General features: G+C 39.3%; 1 protein-coding gene across 5 annotated transcripts in view; it reads left to right on the forward strand.

The window, feature by feature from the left end:
• atrnl1a (attractin-like 1a) overlaps positions 1-19,831 on the forward strand; it is a 251,671-nt gene that overhangs the window by 134,813 nt on the left and 97,027 nt on the right. For all 5 annotated transcript variants that reach the window (XR_006372584.1, XM_044136568.1, XM_044136570.1 and 2 more), the window contains exons 26-27: positions 3,942-4,003; positions 18,548-18,626. Coding sequence is in view for 4 of the 5 variants with exons in the window: in XM_044136568.1 (XP_043992503.1) it covers positions 3,942-4,003; positions 18,548-18,626 (141 nt within the window). In the remaining variant the exon portion in view is untranslated. The remainder of the gene's footprint in view (positions 1-3,941; positions 4,004-18,547; positions 18,627-19,831) is intronic.

Genomic DNA, 19,831 nt, shown 5'->3' on the forward strand with positions numbered 1-19,831 from the left:
AATATTTGCATTGCAACCATCCCATGCTAGTAGAAAAGATGTTTTCTCAAAAAAATATTTCTTTTAAATTGGCAGGTTTCCATCAAGATTTATTCAATGGAAACAGTGTTTAATCCATATTTACAAGAATATTAGTAAGATTCTTGCAGTGCTCTCCTCTAAGGTGGTTTTAAAAATAGGTTGGTAATGTTTTATTGTTTTATTAAAAAGAGGTTTAGAAACAAGAGTGTTTTGCGTATTTCCTTGCTAATAATATGGTCCTTCAACAAGCCAGTCCCTTTTTGATCTGATCCTCTGTCCCAGAGTAAAGCAGTAAGCCTCAGCATTTGGGCTGGTAATTGCTCAGGAGATTCAGTAAGACCCTTTGAACATGGGAAAGAGCACACGTCTGCTTCAGATGGATGAATAAACTCCCACTGCTTTGGTCTGTCCTTAGTCGCTGCTTAGCTTTAGTCTTTTACCTGCTCTGTGGCTTACAGGATCTTTGTCTCCTTCCTTTTTATCTGTTTGTTGCTCTCTTCTTCTTTTCTTTCTTTATTGATTAGCCAAGCACTTTCTTTCATTCTGGGCTTTAACAAGCAGCTCTTAGGTCAGGGTTAGATAAATAAAAGGCGGCCCGCTGCGGTCACAGCTACTAAGCTTGTCCCCAGAGGGCTACCGTAGGTCTTCCATAATGACTGTGCTGTAGATGTAAGGTCCTTGGAGTCCTCTTTAAATCATTGCTGTCGTACTCATATTTTACCTCTGTCTCTCACTCCTTCCTCCTCACCCTCCCTGCGCTCTCTGATGTGGTAATTACAACATGGGTTTAAGGAAGGAGGAGAAAAAAACTCTCCCTGAACCAGTCAGTTGACCCCTGATCTCATAACAATTAGACTCTATTGTTCTTCTGTTTGTGCTCTGCAGTAGAGGTAATTGCTGTGTTTAGATATGAGACTTTGCGAATTCCCATCTGTTGTGATTTTGTTGTATCACTGTTCGTCCTTACGGCATTTTCTCAGGGATGGTAGTTGTGTGTGTGTTTCACACCCAGCTCTTATTCTGCCTTTCTCCGATTATAATATTGAACTCTTCATTTAATAGCTGTGCATGCTTTTGCCTCAACTGAACTTCTATAATGTATTTAAAGTCATTTTCAATGATAAATTACTGATCTGAAATGAAACGCATTAGTGTGTCCATGGGCGTGGCTTTAACGCCCATGGACCATCTAACAACAACAAACAACTCCAACCAACCTCACAACATTTAGTTACTCAAGGTAACTAAAAGCTGTGCACATGTGCATGACACTAACATGCACATGCGTAATTGGTCTCTCTAAATTCTCCCTAGGTGTGAGTGTGTGTGTGACTGGTTGTGTGTCCTGTATGTCTCTGTGTTGCCCTGCGACAGACTGGCGACCTGTCCAGGGTGACCCTGCCTCTCGCCTGGAATGTAGCTGGAGATAGGAACCAGCAACGCTCCTGACCCCATTAGGGAAAAGGGTGAACAGAAAATGGATGGATGGATGGATGGATGGATGGATGGGCTCCTCTATTAACCCTTTAACATTTTATCAGTGTTTCACTGAGAAGTATTAGTTTGATAATTGCTTTTGGCTAGTCTGAAGGAGCTGAGTGGGTGAATCATGAGGAGGGCTGCTCTGTGAAGCAGATGCTTGGAAAGTGCAGCTCCTCCTCAAAATGATGTAAAGCTTAATAAAGCACTGTCCCTTTAAAATGGCTCCACTGTTGTGGTTTCCAGTACACAGTGATAATGGCCATGTGCAAAGTGGGTCTCTGTTTTCACTCTTTTTCAGTTATTTTCCCCTTTCGAATATTTAGATTCTTTTTTTTCCTCAAAATTCTGTGGTTGTAGGTTTAAAACCCAGGACAAATCTCAGTTTTTTTAAATTACTAGATTATTGTAAACAGGGCCTGTGACTATGTTTAAATGTCACTATTTATCCTGATTCAAAATACTACTTCAGAAACTTAATTTACCAACAAAGGAATAGGCTGAAGCCAGAGTTTATGATTTCCCACCCTGTGAGTGTAACTATTTTTCAAGGTGGAGTGGAGTGGCTCTGAGTTGACCTTATTAAACAAAGACACACTGCGTCCTCTTCTCTGTTGAACCTGAGCAAAAAACATGTCATGTTTGATCAGATTACATATTAATAGCATACTATTAATGTTGTTTTTATCGGTACTTGTGGTAAACATGCAGGTAAAGGTCTGAGTTTGTTTTTGTGTTTGTTACTCTGCAGTGGTGAAGAGAAAGGGGCGTGGCCTAAACAGCTTATTGATTATAGCTGTGTCTAACGACTGCGGCTGCTGTAAATTGAAATGATGGCTTTAGGCTGGAGTTGCCGTTCCACTGAAAAATGTTTGGAAGAGGAAAAGAACAAGAAATTTGAAAATTGCTTTGTTCCATGCTTTGATGTTAATTTCCTTTAACCATACTGAACGTGTTTGTTTTGTGTTAAATGACAGTTTATAATGTTTGAGTTTTAGCTTGTGAGAGCTCATCATACCTCCGTACACTTTCAGGGTGGAATGATGGAAAGTGCTGCATTGGAGGCCTGGATGCACAGCCAGCCTCTTTTTTTTTTTTTTTTTTTTTGTATTAATGCAGGGTCTCTGTGGACCAGAATCAGCTTTTCTGCAGCTTTTTCACTGTCAGGCCATTTTACCTGCTGAACAAATGCTGGCAAACCTCTTAAGCCTGCTCTGCCTCATTCTTTTCCTCTCCTCCCTTTACAAGGAGTCTCAGAGGATTTACCAAAGACAAAGAAGTGTTGGATTATTAAGGTTAATTGTAAATGTTTCACCGTGTTAAACATGCTTTAAATCCACTGCTTCACATAGTGAAGTCAGTCATGTCGTGGAAAAAATACTATTTCCAAGCACTGTTCAGGTGAAATCACTCAATCAGGTTTATTCATATGTTGTGCACAATACAGAGAGCTTGTAGGACAATCAATAATGAAGCAGGTCTGGATCAAAAACTCTGTCAGCTCTCTCAGGCAGGGACAACACATGAGTTTTATACCAAAGATAAAGAATTAACAACAAGGGGAGAGACCGTCTGGTTCTGATGCAGCTGTAGAAAACAACTTCCAACTTTCTACATGTAACCCAAATAGTTCTTTTGGTGAGAGTTCATAAGCATTTCATATAACATGACTAGCAGATGTAACCTTATTGTAATTTTTCTGACAGTCATTAGTAAGCACGTTGACTTTGGGCTTTCTGAGAATGTGTAAATTAGAAATAAACACTGAAAAGCATCATGAATAGAAAGTTAACATTTTACTAGTTAAGTGTATCCACCCAAGGGTGGATGAGATCCACCCGGAATTCCTTAAGGCTGACGCGACTCTGCAATATTGTATGGACATCGGGGGCAGTTCCCCTGGATTGGCAGACCGGGGTGGTGGTCCCCTTGTTCAAAAAGGAGGACTGGAAGGTGTGATCCAATTACAGGGGGTCATTCTCTTAAGCCTCCCTAGCAAGGTCTATTCAGGGGTCCTGGAGAGGAGGGACCGTTGGATAGTCGAACCTCGGATTCTGGAACAGCAGTGTGGTTTTTGTCCTCGTCTTGGAATACTGGGCCAGCTCTACACCCTCAGCAAGGTCCTGGAGGGTGCATTGGAGTTCGCCCAACCAGTCATTTTGTGGACTTGGAGGAGGCATTCAACTGTGTCCCTCAAGGAGCTCTTTGGGGGGTTCTCCGGGAGTATGGGGACACACTGGAGGGACTATGTTTCTCGGCTGGCCTGGGAGCACCTTGGGATTCCCCCAGAGGAGCTGGAACAAGTGGCTGAGGAGAGGGAAGTCTGGGCCTCCCTTCTGAAGCTGCTACCCCCGCTACCTGACCCCAGATAAAGCGGAAGAAAATGAATGGAGGGATGGAAGTGTATTGACTATATTCCCTTTCTGTCTTGTTTCCAATAGATTGCTTTCTCCCAGCACAACACCATCATGGACCTGGTGCAGTTCTTCGTTACCTTCTTCAGGTAAGCCTTCTTATGTGGGCATCAGAACCTCTGCAGAGCGTCTAGCGTCACCTACCTGAACTGTGCTGCTGAACGGTTCAGGTCCCAGAGGCTCGCAGTATGTTGGGAGGATGACTTGAGCTCACAGGGTTACAGCTGCCTCAGGCAAGATGGGATAAACCCTCGACTGTGTTGGTGGAGTCCACTTCTGCTCAATGGCAGCAAGATAGAAACGAGATGATGGGAGAGAACGACAATGTGGAGCTGAATAAAACGTGGCTGGGTTGAGTCTGAACAGAATCAGGACTCTGGATGTAATACTAATACTGAGCTGTTCTTTAAAGCAGTGTTTCCCATCCCTGGTCGTCAAGGCACAATGCCCTACATGTTTTAGAGGTTTCCCTGCTTTAATGTGCCTGATTCAACTGATCGCAGTTCAAGAAATGCCTGTTAATCACTCATTAATTGAAATCAGCTGGACTGAAGCAAGGAAATACCTTAAACATGCAGGGCAGTGTGCTTTGGGGACCAGGGTTGGGAAACACTGGATTATAGTACACTAAGTGACTTGTGTATGATGATCCATCAGTTTAACAAGTACGATTTTTGTTCATCTTTCAAAACTGACCTTATGCATCCTTTACCAGAACATCTTACATTACCCTGTAGTAGAATGTCAGGTTGTAAAACAGTGAGCACACCATTTTAAAGTTCGTAAAACAAATATTCAGATCCATGCTAGAGGTTGCACAATGTCATATTTTTTAAAGTTGAGTCCACAACAACTAGTTGCTGTGATATCATAGAAACAGGAGAAAATGCTTCACAGCAACTTTCAGGATTTTATAGATATATTCACAGCAAATATTCACAAGAGATAACTTGGACAGAAGTCTGTTATGCAGAATGATCTCAGACTCTGAGATCATTCTGCATAACCAGACTTCATTCCAGACTTCCTCGGCAGCAGTGGAGCCGAGGGGTGATTCTCTGTCCGGTCTAAAAAGTTGCACAAAGTTGATCTGACTATTTTCCTGAACACCACCTGATCCTGATCATCAGGTATAATCTCATCTGGACAGCTGCATGTACAGGAAGCACATTGTTACATTGACCACAGTTGTGCATGTTGGAACATCATGAACTAAACTTATTCTGAACCGATCCTGTTTGATTCCAGTTAAATTGAGTTCACTTGCCTGCAGCTCCTCTTCCTCGATGTGCATCAGGCCGCTCCAGTGACTCCCAGCAGCTGATCTCTGACTTTACTGGATGAAGCGACATGCAGACAGCAGCGGGGTTAGACTCCATCACATCCTCACAATGCAGTTTGAAATTAAATATGTTGTCAGACAGTGTCTCTTATAAGAAAGTAAAGCTTCCAGGTTAGAAGCTGCAAGGCACAGACTGACGATGATCCGTTTGATGGATGAAAAGGAACAAAATTGTGTGAACATTCACTCATTATTGTGGTAGCTTTTGACTGAGTTTGCAGGACCTCTGAAATTACTCACACATTGTTTATACAATGGAAACTATCTGACAGACTCATTTAACTCCTCGTCTCTCATCTTTTTGGTGCCATTCAAGCCGAGTTGTGGCACCATCTATGTTCTGCGTCAATTTTAATTTTTTTTAGCATGAGCTGAATTTTTAGATCAAAGAGCATATTTGCTTCCAATAGCATGACATGAGTGATTGAAGGACAACTGAGGCATTCAGTCTGTAGTTAAAGTTGAAATGAACAGAAACATAATAGGTATGACATTATTTGAACTTAAGGAGTAGAAAATGCCTTTCCTCTGCCTTCAACAGCTAAATAGAAATAACTAATACAACAAAAGCACTAATCCAGATATACATTTAAAAAAAGGCTCGTTCTTGTTCTTTTAGAGCATAAAAGCAGCAAGTGAGCAGTCTGTCCAAAGTACCTGAATGACGTCTTAATTGAATAAACAGAGGTTGACAGAATTCATATCATTCTTCCTAAAAGCAAAACATAAGAGCCAATACTTTCAAGTGACAACGTTTATCAGGGAAGCTGAGGAATGCGAGGCATCAATAATTGAATCGTTGCTCTGTAATACAATTTAATTTGCGCGGTTAAAAACCAATTCTAAGCAATGTCTCAACAAAGCGTCATTATTACTGATAGGATGAGACTCGCTGGTGTGTGAACTCACAGCCATGCAGACTGACACTGGATCTAAAGAGAAATTTTTTGGGGAAGAAGTCTTTAGGTGAAATCCTGCCACTCAGCTGGAACGCTGAACAAAGTGTGTGTTTGTCTCTGCGTAGGTGTGCGTGTGTGTGGATGTGTTTGTCCATGTGCGTCCTCCTCGCTGTCTTCACGGCTAACTGTCTGTCACTATGCAGCCATAGGAGTGTGTGTGAGCCGTTTTATTGCCCAGGGATCTGCTTCTGGATCCATGACCTTTAGGCCTGTGTACTGGGGGCAGGTGATGTCATCATTATGGGACAGCTTTGCCGTTTGCCAGAAAGTTTGATGTGTGTATGAGTTTGACTTTTCTCTTCCACGCTGCACCAGATTCCCAGTAAGAAAAGATTAAGCTCTCTGACTTCTGGTTTTTTCTAAGTTTGTTTTAGTCACTGCTCTTTTTTATAATTCTATATGGATTTATTTGTTTTAATTACATGTCCTTAAATTGACTATGTACATACCGGTAGTCATTTGCTGCCATTTTACCACCAGTGTTACAGGCAATACAGTGGCAGTAAAAGGAATATGATCTCCACTTTGTAGGGGGTGAATATTTAAAAAATCATTTATTTTTTGTTGCACATCATTCCTAAAATAAAGTACTGTGATTATTTTTCTTTTTTTGTTGCCAAAATCAACTTTGGCTTAAAAAAAATTATACAAATAAAAAATATGTAATTGTCTTAAAAAAAAAATAATAATCAGTTTCTTTTACTTTAAGGATTTTTTTGAAACTTACTAATGTAAGCCTAATTTTGCTAAGAAATTGTAAATGATCCAAGTAGGTGAATACATTTTGTAGGTAGATTGCTTCTCTCATTCAAAACTGTAACTGCTTTTACTATCAGAAAGTGAAGTGAGTCTGAAATGTTGACCGAGAAGCTGCTCATTTAGACGTGTTTGCTGTTGTTGTTGTTCCTCTGTAATAACTTCCTGATAATCACAGTGATTATCTACGGGGTAAAATCAGGAATTGGTTTTAATTGGATTACTGGATGTGTGAAGCATCAATTAAAGGCTGTTTATCACGAGTCCTACTCTACTCACATGAGAAATTCAGTGAACATATATGTTGCCTAATTGGTATCCAAAGATTTCCCAACTTTGCCTGGAAGCTAAATGTTGACAGGTTGTGTACTTTTGAAGGGAAGCTGGTAAATTCTTGGACTCTGGTCGACTTGCTTCTCCGTTCGGAAAGAGAAAAGCTGATTGCTAATCAGCGAGTGAGGACTGCAAATAAGTGGACAGAGCTGAACTGCAGTGTCACCAATTAGTATTCGGGCCGTGGAGAGGAAAGATATAAATGCAATATAATTACAGCCATTTTGCCTTTTTTCTTCCTTCATTAGAAATGGGAGTATGCATGGAGAATGTTTAGGGGAGGATAAAACATACAGTAAGGCGAGAAGAGTTCACAAAACTTTAGGACAGGAAACATGACTTGGAAACCACAGGCCAAATTCTACAAGACATTTCTAAGTTAAACTGTTGCTACAGCCCATCACTTAACTCTAGATATCTTCTTTAAATGTTACCATTGTACAGGAAGGCTCTAAATTGTACTGTAAAAGTTTCTTGTACTTCGGGAGGTAAAGCTTTCATAGAATGGTGCTATTTTTGCAGATCATTTGCTTAAACAGGATTTGTGTATTGGAGGGAGAGAGGCGCATAATTGCACCATTATTAAACTACTTGATGTTTTTTTAATGTAAGTAAACAGATTAATTGTAAGCAACAAAGTTCTGTTGACCAGAACTATTCACATAAAGGGCACTGACAGCATTAATATTAATGAGCTATGACAGTGGCTGTCCTGTATTCTTGAATGTAATAAATCTTGTTTTTGTCAGTATAGATTGATTTATTTTTTTAAAGGTCCTCATTATCCTTTTTTACTTCATCAAATATGCTTTTTTTGTCATCTCCTGCTTTTTGACCTACTCTGTTGTCTGAGTCAGAATCGGTATGGCAGGCCAGTAACTCACTAAAGTCAATTACTCAATGGCTAGAATATCTCATTCTCTGTCTTTTTTTCCAGGAAGTTATGTCTACGTCCACAAAACATTTTATTAGAGCTAACAGTGTTAATATTTGTATAATGTTTTGAGTTAAATATTATGAATTAGTTCAGTATGCTACTTTGAATATATTGGAACCTATGGAAACCATTAGATGCGGAACATAATAATGGATTTGATCACCCTGGATTTGATTTAGGGTTCATTCACACAGCCCGGTTCAGTCAAACTCTGGTTCATTTGTGTATAAAGTCCAGTTAATATGCGACCAAAAACATGAACAGTGGTTCATCTACAAACATCGGCCTCTGTTCAGTTGAAGTGAATTCTGGTTCCGTTTGAATGCATATGTGAACACCAAGTGGACCGGAGATAGCTCCAAAAGCAGGAAGCGAACTACAATGCAGGGCATTTTCAGTAAATAAAACCAAAACAAATGCAAGGGTTTAGCGCTAACGGGAGAAATGACTCCTTGTCTTTTCCCAAAGAGAAACGAAAAATCCTACAACATCAAAATCTGACACTACTCCATTGTGTGAAGAAGGAAGTTGCGCTCATATCTTCTTCAGGGGTTTTTGTGTCATTTCCTTCAGTGGTCCTTGGTGCAGCGCCACTACAGGCGAGGAAGGGAAATATCTTTTTCTAAAGATTTGGTTCATTTGATACAGAGCAGTGTGAAAGCAAACCACACCAAGTGAAAATTTAACAAGTGTTGTAATTTTGGCCCCCAGTTGAGTCTACCGGACCATCAGGTGTGAAAACAACCTTAAAGCTTCCAAACTGAAGTAACTGTCAGGCCCAGACAAGATTGTTGTACATGGGATACAGATTCTGTGGATTAACATTTGTGATATAAAAACAGTGAAGAAAAGAGGTCATGTTTAAGTTTGAACACAACACACCTGTCCTACTTTATACAAATCTAGGCTACATTTTTGATAAAATTAGTGAAATTTTCAATAATACTGTCAGATACTGATGACTGGATTTCACTCAAGTGAAATCCAGTCATCAGTATTATTGTTCCACAGTAGAGACCTATCCTTTTCAAGTGGGGATCGCACAGTAAAATAAACCTAACAGAACTTGACAAGTATAAAAATTCTAAATTAGTGCACTTGCTTTTTGTACTGCAAAACTTCTCCAGATGTTTACCACTTGAAAAGTTTTACTTCCTAGCAAAGGTTGCTAGGTAAATCATAAGGAGTTCAGATATGCAGAAAAATATCCCTCTGTTGCCACCTTAATTTGGGAATTTTACCGGCAGAGCAGAACACGGTTCTGCAGAATTGTGTTTTGCTTCCCACAGTTGGCAGCCTCACCTCAGTCTGTTTCTGCAGTCAGAGTTGATTTGCTGCCTCTGCAGATAGAAAGCTGTTTCTGATCATGGGCTATTTGTGGCCAATGTTCAACGAATAGCTTATTGATTTTAGCTTGCCTGCTGGCATTAAGCTGTTTCATGGTGCTCTCCTTCATATCTGTTTATGTCTGTCGCAGGAAACAGTTACTGTTCTCCGTAGTTGTTAGCTGGAGGCAAGTTCCATCAGTTAAGAGCAGACAGACACTCTAATGCAATGGCTCTCCTAAGTTCATACACTCTGAATCACAAGACTGAATATTACTTAATTGAATTAGTGTAACATTTTTACACATAAAGTTTGAGTTTATTTCAAAGCCCTCAAACTGGTTATAAAACATTTGTAATAATTAAATGTAGTGATGTTTTTATTTACAACTAAATTAACCATCTAAACCAATGAATTACATCAACTCACTAAATGTAACTAAAAATAATGTTGTGTGAATCAGATTGAAAACCTGTGTAGGAGGTATTAAAATAAATAATTGATAACAGTTGTAGCATATAACTAACCAATGACTTACTAAAAAAGTGTTTTAACACTTAAAAAAAGTGTTTTTATTATTTAATTTACTACATTTGGCAATATTCAGCTTAAAAACAACAATATAACCAGTATATCACACAACATGAAAAATTGTATATTCCTGCATTCCTACAGAAAATTATATTTTTTTCTGTTAAATGGGGTAATGTCTGATGTGCAAATACTAACAAGGTTAATTAAACAGCCTAGCTAACATAGGAGATGAATGACTTCACCACAACAGTTCTGTAGATAGAAGAGGTACTTCATGCTCACGTCTAGCTTCTAGTCAAGAGATTTTAATTAGTTTTAAATTACTTACCTCAAGCCAGGAAGAAACTTCTTCTGATGCCTGCTGTAGCCATTAACAGCTACACAGCTGCTGCTTCAGACTGGTCCTAGAGTAATGATGTCACATGGTCATTTTTCTTTCTTTTTTATAAGTTTTAGGCTCTGGAATAAAATTGTGTTGGTTTCTATTGTTATTTTACTTCCTAAAACTAGTTGCTTACTACTTACTGTGGATGTTGTACTTCAACATCCTCAGTTTGTTTAACCAGCCTAATTGCTCTTACTTGTAGGTGAACAACCTTAGAAACTGTGACTGTAATGTGGTTCAGCTGAATGTTAACAAACCCACCAGGTTCTCTTCATATTATTTTCATTCACCTCCCTAATGCCTCTGTAATGACAACAATTAGCCACTCTGCTCCATTGGTTTGATGTCCTAAGCTCAGGTCTTATAACCCCATAATGGAGAGCTGAGGCAAGACAGTGAAAGTGGTGAATAATTGGCCTGATTGGGTTTAAATCCTTCCCACTGGAGGGTAGTCAGAAAGTCAAGATAGAGGATTGTTGCAGTGGATTCTTTTTAAATCTTTAATTGTTCTGGGAAAATCCATATAACAGGTGCCTTTGTTAAGCCTAGTATCTGTTGCCAAATAAAACACTATGCTGGCATATACTGGAAGAATTGCTCTTAAACATTTTATTAAAGAATGCAAATGCAGACAATGTTAAGAGGTTCTCAGACAACATGGCATAAAAAATGCATAAATATTAATACAGTCTATTACAATATGTGCATACCCTGTTATACTCCTGCATTTATCTGTTGTCATGTCATTGATTAAATATTTGGAGAAATCCAGTAAACACCTGATATTTCCAATGGTGAGACATTTGTATAATTGCATTTATTAATATTTATTTGGGAGCCTACTTATATATGGTAGCATTAGCATTTCATTAATGTGGGCTAAAAATACAACTATATAAATGTTTCCGGTAAATGTTGACTTTAGCAATTAATTAATACTAATGTCAGCATCTAGTTGAAACATTTATATATTTGTACTTCTTATTAGCATGTAATTGCTAATGTTACTATAAATTTGATAACATAGTGGATAGTGTTAATGTGACTTGTTTATTAACATGTTAAAAGCCATGTTCCTTCAATAAAAGTGAGTAGTTATCACTGTTGTCTTGGAAACTAATGCAGACACTCATGAACGAATGCTGTTTGTCAGAGTCTCATTCAGCAATGCTCCACATGCTCTTCTCATGTGCTGCCGGATAACATGTAGTTTGACACGTCACAGTGAGCAGATATGATGACCCAGCCTTTGAGCGAGGTAAAGGCCCACAGAGTTGATCATTAAATGCTCAAATAGCTCAGATGCTGCAATAATTGGACTTAAAGGGAACGGTTTCAAAACCTGATTGGACTTGGAAATGAGCTGACGCGGTCAGAAAAATTGTCTCAGAACCCGGTCATAGGATTTCCGTACACCAGAATGGCCAGACCCATCATGAGCAAACGTTTAACACTGTGGCGCAAAGTTTAATGGGAATCACTATTGAAACACCGGCTCACCCACAATGTCAGCATGTGGTGACCATTTCCTCACCAACAAGTCTTGCAGGTAGTGTCCACAGGGACAGTCCATCATTTTGCTCAGCGGGTGCACCTGATCGAAGAGATTCTTCGGAGAAACAACAGCTTGTTGCTCCGCCACAAACTTAATGCGCAACAAGACATAGGAGACCTGGAAAAAAGCAGATTCATTTTTTTTCCGACATTTCTCCTCTTTCCGACTCTGAGCGTGCATCATGGCCTGAGTAACTGCGCATGCAGTAAATCTGTCTGGGAATTTCCTGTTATTCTCATCACTCTGAGAATCGACCCGCTCAACCAGCTCCTACTTAACCAGCATCATCCAACGGCACAGTGTGCACTCAGATATGTGTTCCAGCTAAACCAGCACCAAAAATCAGAGAGACTCCATCAGTTAACAGGGCACACAGCTAACTGTGCATCACCAATAATTAGTTCATCACCCAAGAAACACTTTAGGTAATGGAACAAACAGCACGTTTAATCCCATTCCCCGAATTGGAACACAGGCACCTGTCTCAGACTCACCTAACAATAGTAACACATCATCTTTAATAAGAGTCAAATGCCCCAGTGCCTCTCAGAGTCTTAACTCGAACCTTTGGCTCACTGTTGGGCAGTGACACATACGCCTCATGAATAAAAGGCAGATATGAGACACCTGCTTGAGAAGACTGCGCATCCGTTGTGTCCTTTAAAGGCCAAACCAACTCCTTTAGGAGGAGTCTGAAACACTTTCATTTCAGTTTTGAGCTGATGGGTTGCAATTTTGTCCGGTAAGCCATTTTTAAATTCCTCCAACAAAATTAGATCATAGAAATGATCAAAGTTCTTAACATTTTGTGCAGCGTACCACCAATCAAATAAGGCAGTTCTAACACTGCAAAATTCAGTGTAACTTTGATTGTCTGCGCTTTTATAGTAGTAAAATCTTTGTCTGTATGCCTCAGGCACAAGCTCATGAGCTTTTTCCACTGCACTCTTCACTTTATCATAATTTAAACTGTCACTGAGTGACAGCGAGACATAGGCTCCATGTGCTTTACTGGTAAATACACACTGCAAAAGCAGCGGCCAAATCTCCTTAGGCCACCTCAGTGTCGTTGTCAACAAGAGGAAATATTTATCCACAAACTCTGCACCCGCAGAACTGCTGTCCTGATCAACAGAAACACGCTTCACAGCTGCCTCCAATTCCAGTTTATGCATCTCAACTTGATGCTGCAGCTCCTTCTCTTGGAGCTCCAAACAACACATCTCCAACTCTAACTCCATTTTACTCACCTCAGCATCAGATACCCCAAATCCACTCTGGGTGGTTGGTTTGGGAGGTAGTAAAATTTTTTGTTCAACCAACATGAACAAAAGAGAAGGCGCCTTTAATCACCTTCTTTTTCTCTTTACTGCAGGTATTTCAAAATGAGCAGTAATGACTATGAGATTGTTTTTACTGCATCCACTAAGCTTCTCCAATGTAGGCTCAGCCACAAAACCGTCCAGATCAAACTCCATTTTTAAGCAAAACTGTAATCACGCCACAGGGAAAAAGGCCCAGCTAAACAGCAAATACAGTGTAAAGTGAAAGTAAATTGAATCGAGTGCACAATGGTTGCTTTGGAGATTTCACTTCCAAAGCAAACATGTTCCCACTATACTGTTCCTGCCTGCCACGACTCACCTGTCTAAGTTCTCGCTTTTTACGTGGATCGACGGCAGGTCAAACCAATAAGAAATTAATCTCGCGGTTTGGCCCTGAGATTGTTGCTTGTGCAATGAAAGCCAACCGCAAACTCCCACACTACAAAACAACAAACAGGTGAAGTCTAAAGTGACAACAGCTCTTAGCCTAGCAGGAGCCACAGTCACTAAAACAGAACCAACACTGATACACAATCCCCAAAAACACTTCACTCACCTGTACCAACCTACCAAACATGCCACGGCTACCCACAACAAACAAGCTGTTTGTTGTGATGGACATGGCTTAACAAAGCCGCGTCCATCCGAACCACGGACTGGTTCCCACACTGTCAAGCGAACGACGCACCCCTTGCCGTCTGGCTCCAGCTCTGGATCTGGTTCTGCATCTGTCCTCTGGCTCTCATCTGCCATGAATGGAATGAAAGCTCCTTATATATGGTCCAGGTGGACACCTGACCTTAATCTCCTCCTATCTCCAAGACATTCATTGAAGAACAGTTAACAGGCGTCAATGTAACACAACAGGAGGGTTGGAGGAGGGGGGGGGGGGTCGTCATAGTGCCCACCTCTAACCATCAAGTTGCTAATGTGGTAGATGCTTGTTAGCAATAGCTAGCAAGCTAATGTCACCAGTAAAATCTAACAAAATATTAACAAAATCTAACAAAATATATCCTAATAGTTAGTTTAGCTAAAGATGCTAGCACAACAGCTTGTATCTATATTTGTCAACAAGCGACTATCTTGTTCGAATGTTTTAATCTTTTAATGTTATAGTCTTGAAGGATTTTCATTTGGATTTCCCGAGCTCAGCCCTTTACCTTTTTAATTTGACACATTCAACAACAGAAAAGGACAACTTATCGTAAATTCAGTCAGTTTACTTTCACTTTAGTTTCTTCAGCAATTTTCTTCTTTAGTTTCAGCTTCTGCTAATTAGCATGCTCCTGAAACATTTCTTAAGAATGTTTCTATGAAGATTTTAGCTTCAGCTTACCGATTTAAATGGGTAAGCCAGTCAAATTGGTAACTTATAACAGAAGTTGTGAGTGCTGCCATGAAAGGAAACCTGTTGATTGTTGAACCAACCAGTTTTCCCCCAGCAGCAGTCGTGGTCAGTGTATTGTCCTCGTCACCAGAGGGAGATTTCATTTCCTGGTTCTCTGAGGTCGACAACAGACTGAAGAAGCTCCTGCTGCTGCCTCCTCGGCGCACTGACTCTGAGAAAATGTCACGGTCATTACAGATCCAGTACCCTTAACAAAGCTGTCATCTCCATTCTGAGACGTCAGAGGAACCATGCTCACAGCAACTGACACTATTTCCCTCAAGTGGATGAAAAGGAGAATTGTCCCAGAGCTGCTGCTCTCAGCAGTTTCTTAAGCACTTCCTGTTGTTAGAACTTTGGGTGTGCTTGTTTTGAGTTTTTGTCAGAAGTTGTGGTATGAGAAAGGGTCTTTGTTTGGCCCAATAACAGCCCTCTGGATACTGAACTTTAAAACAGTGTGTGTGTGAGGGTGTGTGTGCGTGTGCATGTATCTTCGTGTGTGGGGGTGTGCAGGCGTGGGTGTGTGCGTGTGTGTGTGTGAACAGGAAGGCTTGTTCTTTGTTGGAGTGCATCATGTTGCTGGTTGACCTCTCGCTGCTCTTTGCTGTCCTGTAAACCCCCTAACTGCCTGCGGTCAGTGCGGTTTTGTGTATCGCTCAGATTTCTGGAGAATTTTTCTCCTCTTGTTCAAATTTGCTGGAGTCAGTGGCTAAATAACTGAACATGCTGCTCTTCCACCATGCATTTCTCTGTATTGTTTTCTGCTGCAGCACAGGCCACTAAAAGCAGGAAACTCACGGTGTTTGAAAATTTGTCATTTGCAGAGTACAGTTATATAATGCTGCATAAGAAGTGTAATGACATTTGCAAAAGAAGAACAATGATAATGCAACCAACAGCATTTTAGTTTTCATGGTATTTAGTTTGCAACATTTCACAAAAACAAGCTCCACATGTCCAATGTTCAAAACATACATTACACATTTTTTTAGGTTAAATAATTAGATACAAGGCTAAAGAAATTGGCAATGGAAGAGTAAATTTCCACCAAAAAACTTGCAGAAATTTATAAATTAGTTTTATGTATTTACAAGACAGTACTTGGGCATTTGATGTTGAAAAGTCATCAGTTTGCTAAACATACATTACACTTTTTCATAAAAAAGGCTTACATTTACAATATGAAAACACATATTCTCTGACATTGTAAAGTCAGAAACTTGTAAGAAAAAAAGCGAAAGTTTTCTAAGATTATAATTAATTTTCATGTATTCTGGACTTCGTTTGAGGCGATCATGGCGACTTTGAACACGGGAGATGTTATGAACTAGGGAAAAGCTCAGCTCTATTATGTAAAGTTTGGAAAATGTCCAGATTCTCATCTCTCAAATTTACCTCTTAAGCCTCATTAAAGCCGACATTAAAATTTCGGAAAATTTCAGATTTTTTTTCTTTAGAATTTCTGACTCAATGTCAGAAAATGCCTTAGTCTAAAAGCTTGTACACACAGAGTCATAGTCTTTATAAAAGTGAAGATCTTTACCACGTTGTTTCAAAAGAATAATATTCTAAACAAAGGATCAGTTTTAGAAAAGTTTTCATCCACCATCCGCACAAATACGCCACTGAGGATTGTATTAAAAATACCAAACCCACACAGAGCAATCTAGTGCAAAACTGAAGCCTCTGTCAACCAATCAGATTGCCTCAGAACAAGCATGACTTCCTATTGTTTGGACTACTGTAATGCACTTTATCTGGGAGTCAGTCAGGCGCTGCTCTCACGTCTGCAGCTAGTACAAAATGCTGCTGCACGTTTGTTAACAGGTACTCGAAAAAGGGACCATGTGACCCCTGTCCTGGCCTCACTTCACTGGCTGCCTGTATATTTTAGGATTCATTTTAAAATTCTTATGTTTGTTTTTAAATCATTGCATAATCTTGCCCCGGCTTACCTCACTGAGCTTCTTCATCCCCACATATCCCATCAGTCCCTCAGGTCAGCAAATCAGCTGCTCTTGGAGGTACAGAGGACAAAAAGGAAGCTCAGAGGGGACAGGGCTTTCTCTGTTATGGGCCCCAAATTATGGAATGACTTACCTTTGCAGGTCAGAGAGGCCCCTTCTCTGTCCACTTTTAAAGCTCGTCTTAAAACCCATCTATTTAACTTGGCTTTCAACACCAGTGAGATCTAGTTTAAACTGTATGTCTTTGTTTTTAAACTACTTTTAATTATAATTATTCTTATTTTGTTGTGTTTTTGGATTGTACAGCACTTTGTATCAACTGTGGTTGTTTTAAAGTGCTTTATAAATAAAGCTGGTATGGTATGGTATTGTGTATTAAACATGCTGGCAGAAGGTTTGTTTGTGTGGACTGATAAATAGGTTTAATTAGTTTTAATTCTAGCGTATTAGAATATAATGTCAATAAACACAAGACGATGTCAGAGCAGGTATGTGGTGCATTACTTGTCGCATACTGTAATGTGCGCAATCACTACATCTCCATTTTTTCATGTATACACAGATTTGATCAAAAATCCCCTTTGGTCAGAGTTTTTATAAAGAATTTTTAAAGATATTGAATTGAGTTTTCATGTGGATCAAAAGCCAAAACACATAAAAATATATTTATTTCCTCAGATATCTGGCTACATGTCGACTAAGCCTAAGTATCATGAATTTATCCCTTCAGTCATGAAAAAAATCTCTAGTTATTTGTGAAGTTAATCTTAAAATGTTCAAGTTGGTGAAAATGAATACTCTGTTATAGTAACAAGAATATGAAGATGTAATGACAGAAATGGAACCATATTGAAATTGCTGCTAAACATGTGAAGTCATTTGTACATCCATCCATCCATCCATCCATTTTCTGTTCACCCTTTTCCCTACTGGGGTCAGGAGGGTTGCTGGTGCCAATCTCCAGTTACATTCTGGGCGAGAGTCATTTGTACATGTGTATTAAAAAAGATAGAAAGCATGAAAGAAAATATAAATGATCTGTGTTCATATCAACATCACTATGAGCAATTTTTAAGCATTTGACGAGTTTTAATTGGACTTAGGTCTGAACTTTGGCTGGACCATTCTAAATGTAGGAATATGCTTTGAGCTAAAGCACTCCACTGCAGTTTTGGTTGCAAAACCGTTTCTTCTGACAACTAAATGATATTTATGTAAAATCCATATTTTGAGACTTCAGTTTTTCTCTTCTTTATCCCTTTTGTCTTTGAAAAGGGATAACAACACAACGGGTTGTGTTTGCGAAACACAATATCACAGCCCAAACATTTTGTCACGGTTGTAATAATGAAGCAGTTGATCTCTGTTGGGTCATTAATCCTCCTTTTGCTGTTCATTTCTTTAATGTTTGGTCTGATTTTTAATTTACATGTGACATTTAAATTTGACACAACGATTTGTTTTACGTGGACTCTCATGCATCCGCAGTTATGAGTATAACGTTGGGTACAATTTATTTGTCTTTGAAGTGCTTCTCTGATGAAAGTTATACTCTAAGTCACTGAATGTTCCTTCAGTGACAGTGTAAAACCTTTTAGTTAACTTTACAAAAGTCTTTTTGTGAATTTCAGCTATTCATGAGCTAAAACATTTTCTGAACATTTTTATTTTGTCCTTCATAAAGTTCTTCTTGGAATACATCCTTACCACCCAATTCTACACTGCAGAAGAAGTTTTAATTTTTATTATTTTCACATGAATCAATCTGAGTAACTATAGCAACCAACAATGATCTAACTAATTGCACCACTTTCCTCTCTCTAGCTGTTTCCTGTCGTTGCTTCTGGTTGCTGCTGTGGTTTGGAAAATCAAGCAGACCTGTTGGGCTTCCCGGCGTAGAGAGGTAGGTCACGCCCATTCCTGTGTGTTACCTGTCTGTGTTGGATTGTCGAGCTGCATGTAGGCGTGCATGTGTGTGTGAGTGTCTGCCTGCCTGGGAGGGTCAAGACTAAATCTGAAGCGATGCAGCATCTGTTGATGCTTTAAGTGATATATCACTCCATTCCGCTTCGTTTAGCATCACTTCATCTGAGTTAATTGGTTCATGAGGAGCACTAATTAAGGGGAATGGCCTTGTTTACTGTCATGGCAACGCTCATTAGGCAGGCATTTCTTTTCCCTTTTTTGGGAACTCGTGACATTAACGCACCCTTCACAAATTGCGGGTGGAGTAATGGATCAGTGTATCAGCTGCATCAACCCCCCCTCCTCCCCCTCCACACACACACACACACACACACACAGAGACACGCCCACCCACACACTCCCAGAACACAGTGAAATTTGCCCCCAAATCAATTAATCATCATCAATTTTGTTTCAGCATATTTAATTATCAATCACAATTGATGGTTTGTTTCTGAATTTGTGATGTTATGTTTGTTTTTCTAATTAATCATTAAGAAATAATTGTTTATAATTCACTGACTTTTTCCCTCCTTGCCCCGTACATAGCACTGACTGTTGCCACCTGAGTACTGAGAACAGAAACTTTATGTTCATTAAAATACCTGTCAATTTACACTCAATCTTTATGTTTATTACTAGAGCAAGGTATGTTTATTTATGTACCTTTCAAATCATGTAGGAAATAATTCAAAGTGCTTTATAGGGAAATAAATAACAACAACAAAAAAAAAAAATCAAAAAGGCATTTAAGTTCTTGTATAATGTGATACTCCCATAGAAGATTTTTTATTTTTTTTGAGGAAGTTTGAACAAAAAATTGACTCTCATTTAAATGTGTTTGAATCTCCTCTGATTCCAGACAGAGAACACCAATTTACTGTATTCTACATAAGAAATTTGCTTAATATGAGTATTGTTTATTCATTTGCTTTTCAAATCAAATGAAATCCATCAGATTCAAACCATAGTGGATATTTAAGCTTGATTGGGAAAAAAAAATAGCGAAGGAAAACAATATGGACATCATTAATTGGAATTTATGGTGACAACAAGAAATTTAAATTCTTAACATAAGAAATGCATCATGATCGTCGATAATACGACTAATGCCCACCAATAACGTGATATTTCCGGTTTTGT

The sequence above is a fragment of the Gambusia affinis genome, linkage group LG13, assembly GCF_019740435.1.
Source record: "Gambusia affinis linkage group LG13, SWU_Gaff_1.0, whole genome shotgun sequence".
Lineage (NCBI taxonomy): Eukaryota > Metazoa > Chordata > Actinopteri > Cyprinodontiformes > Poeciliidae > Gambusia > Gambusia affinis.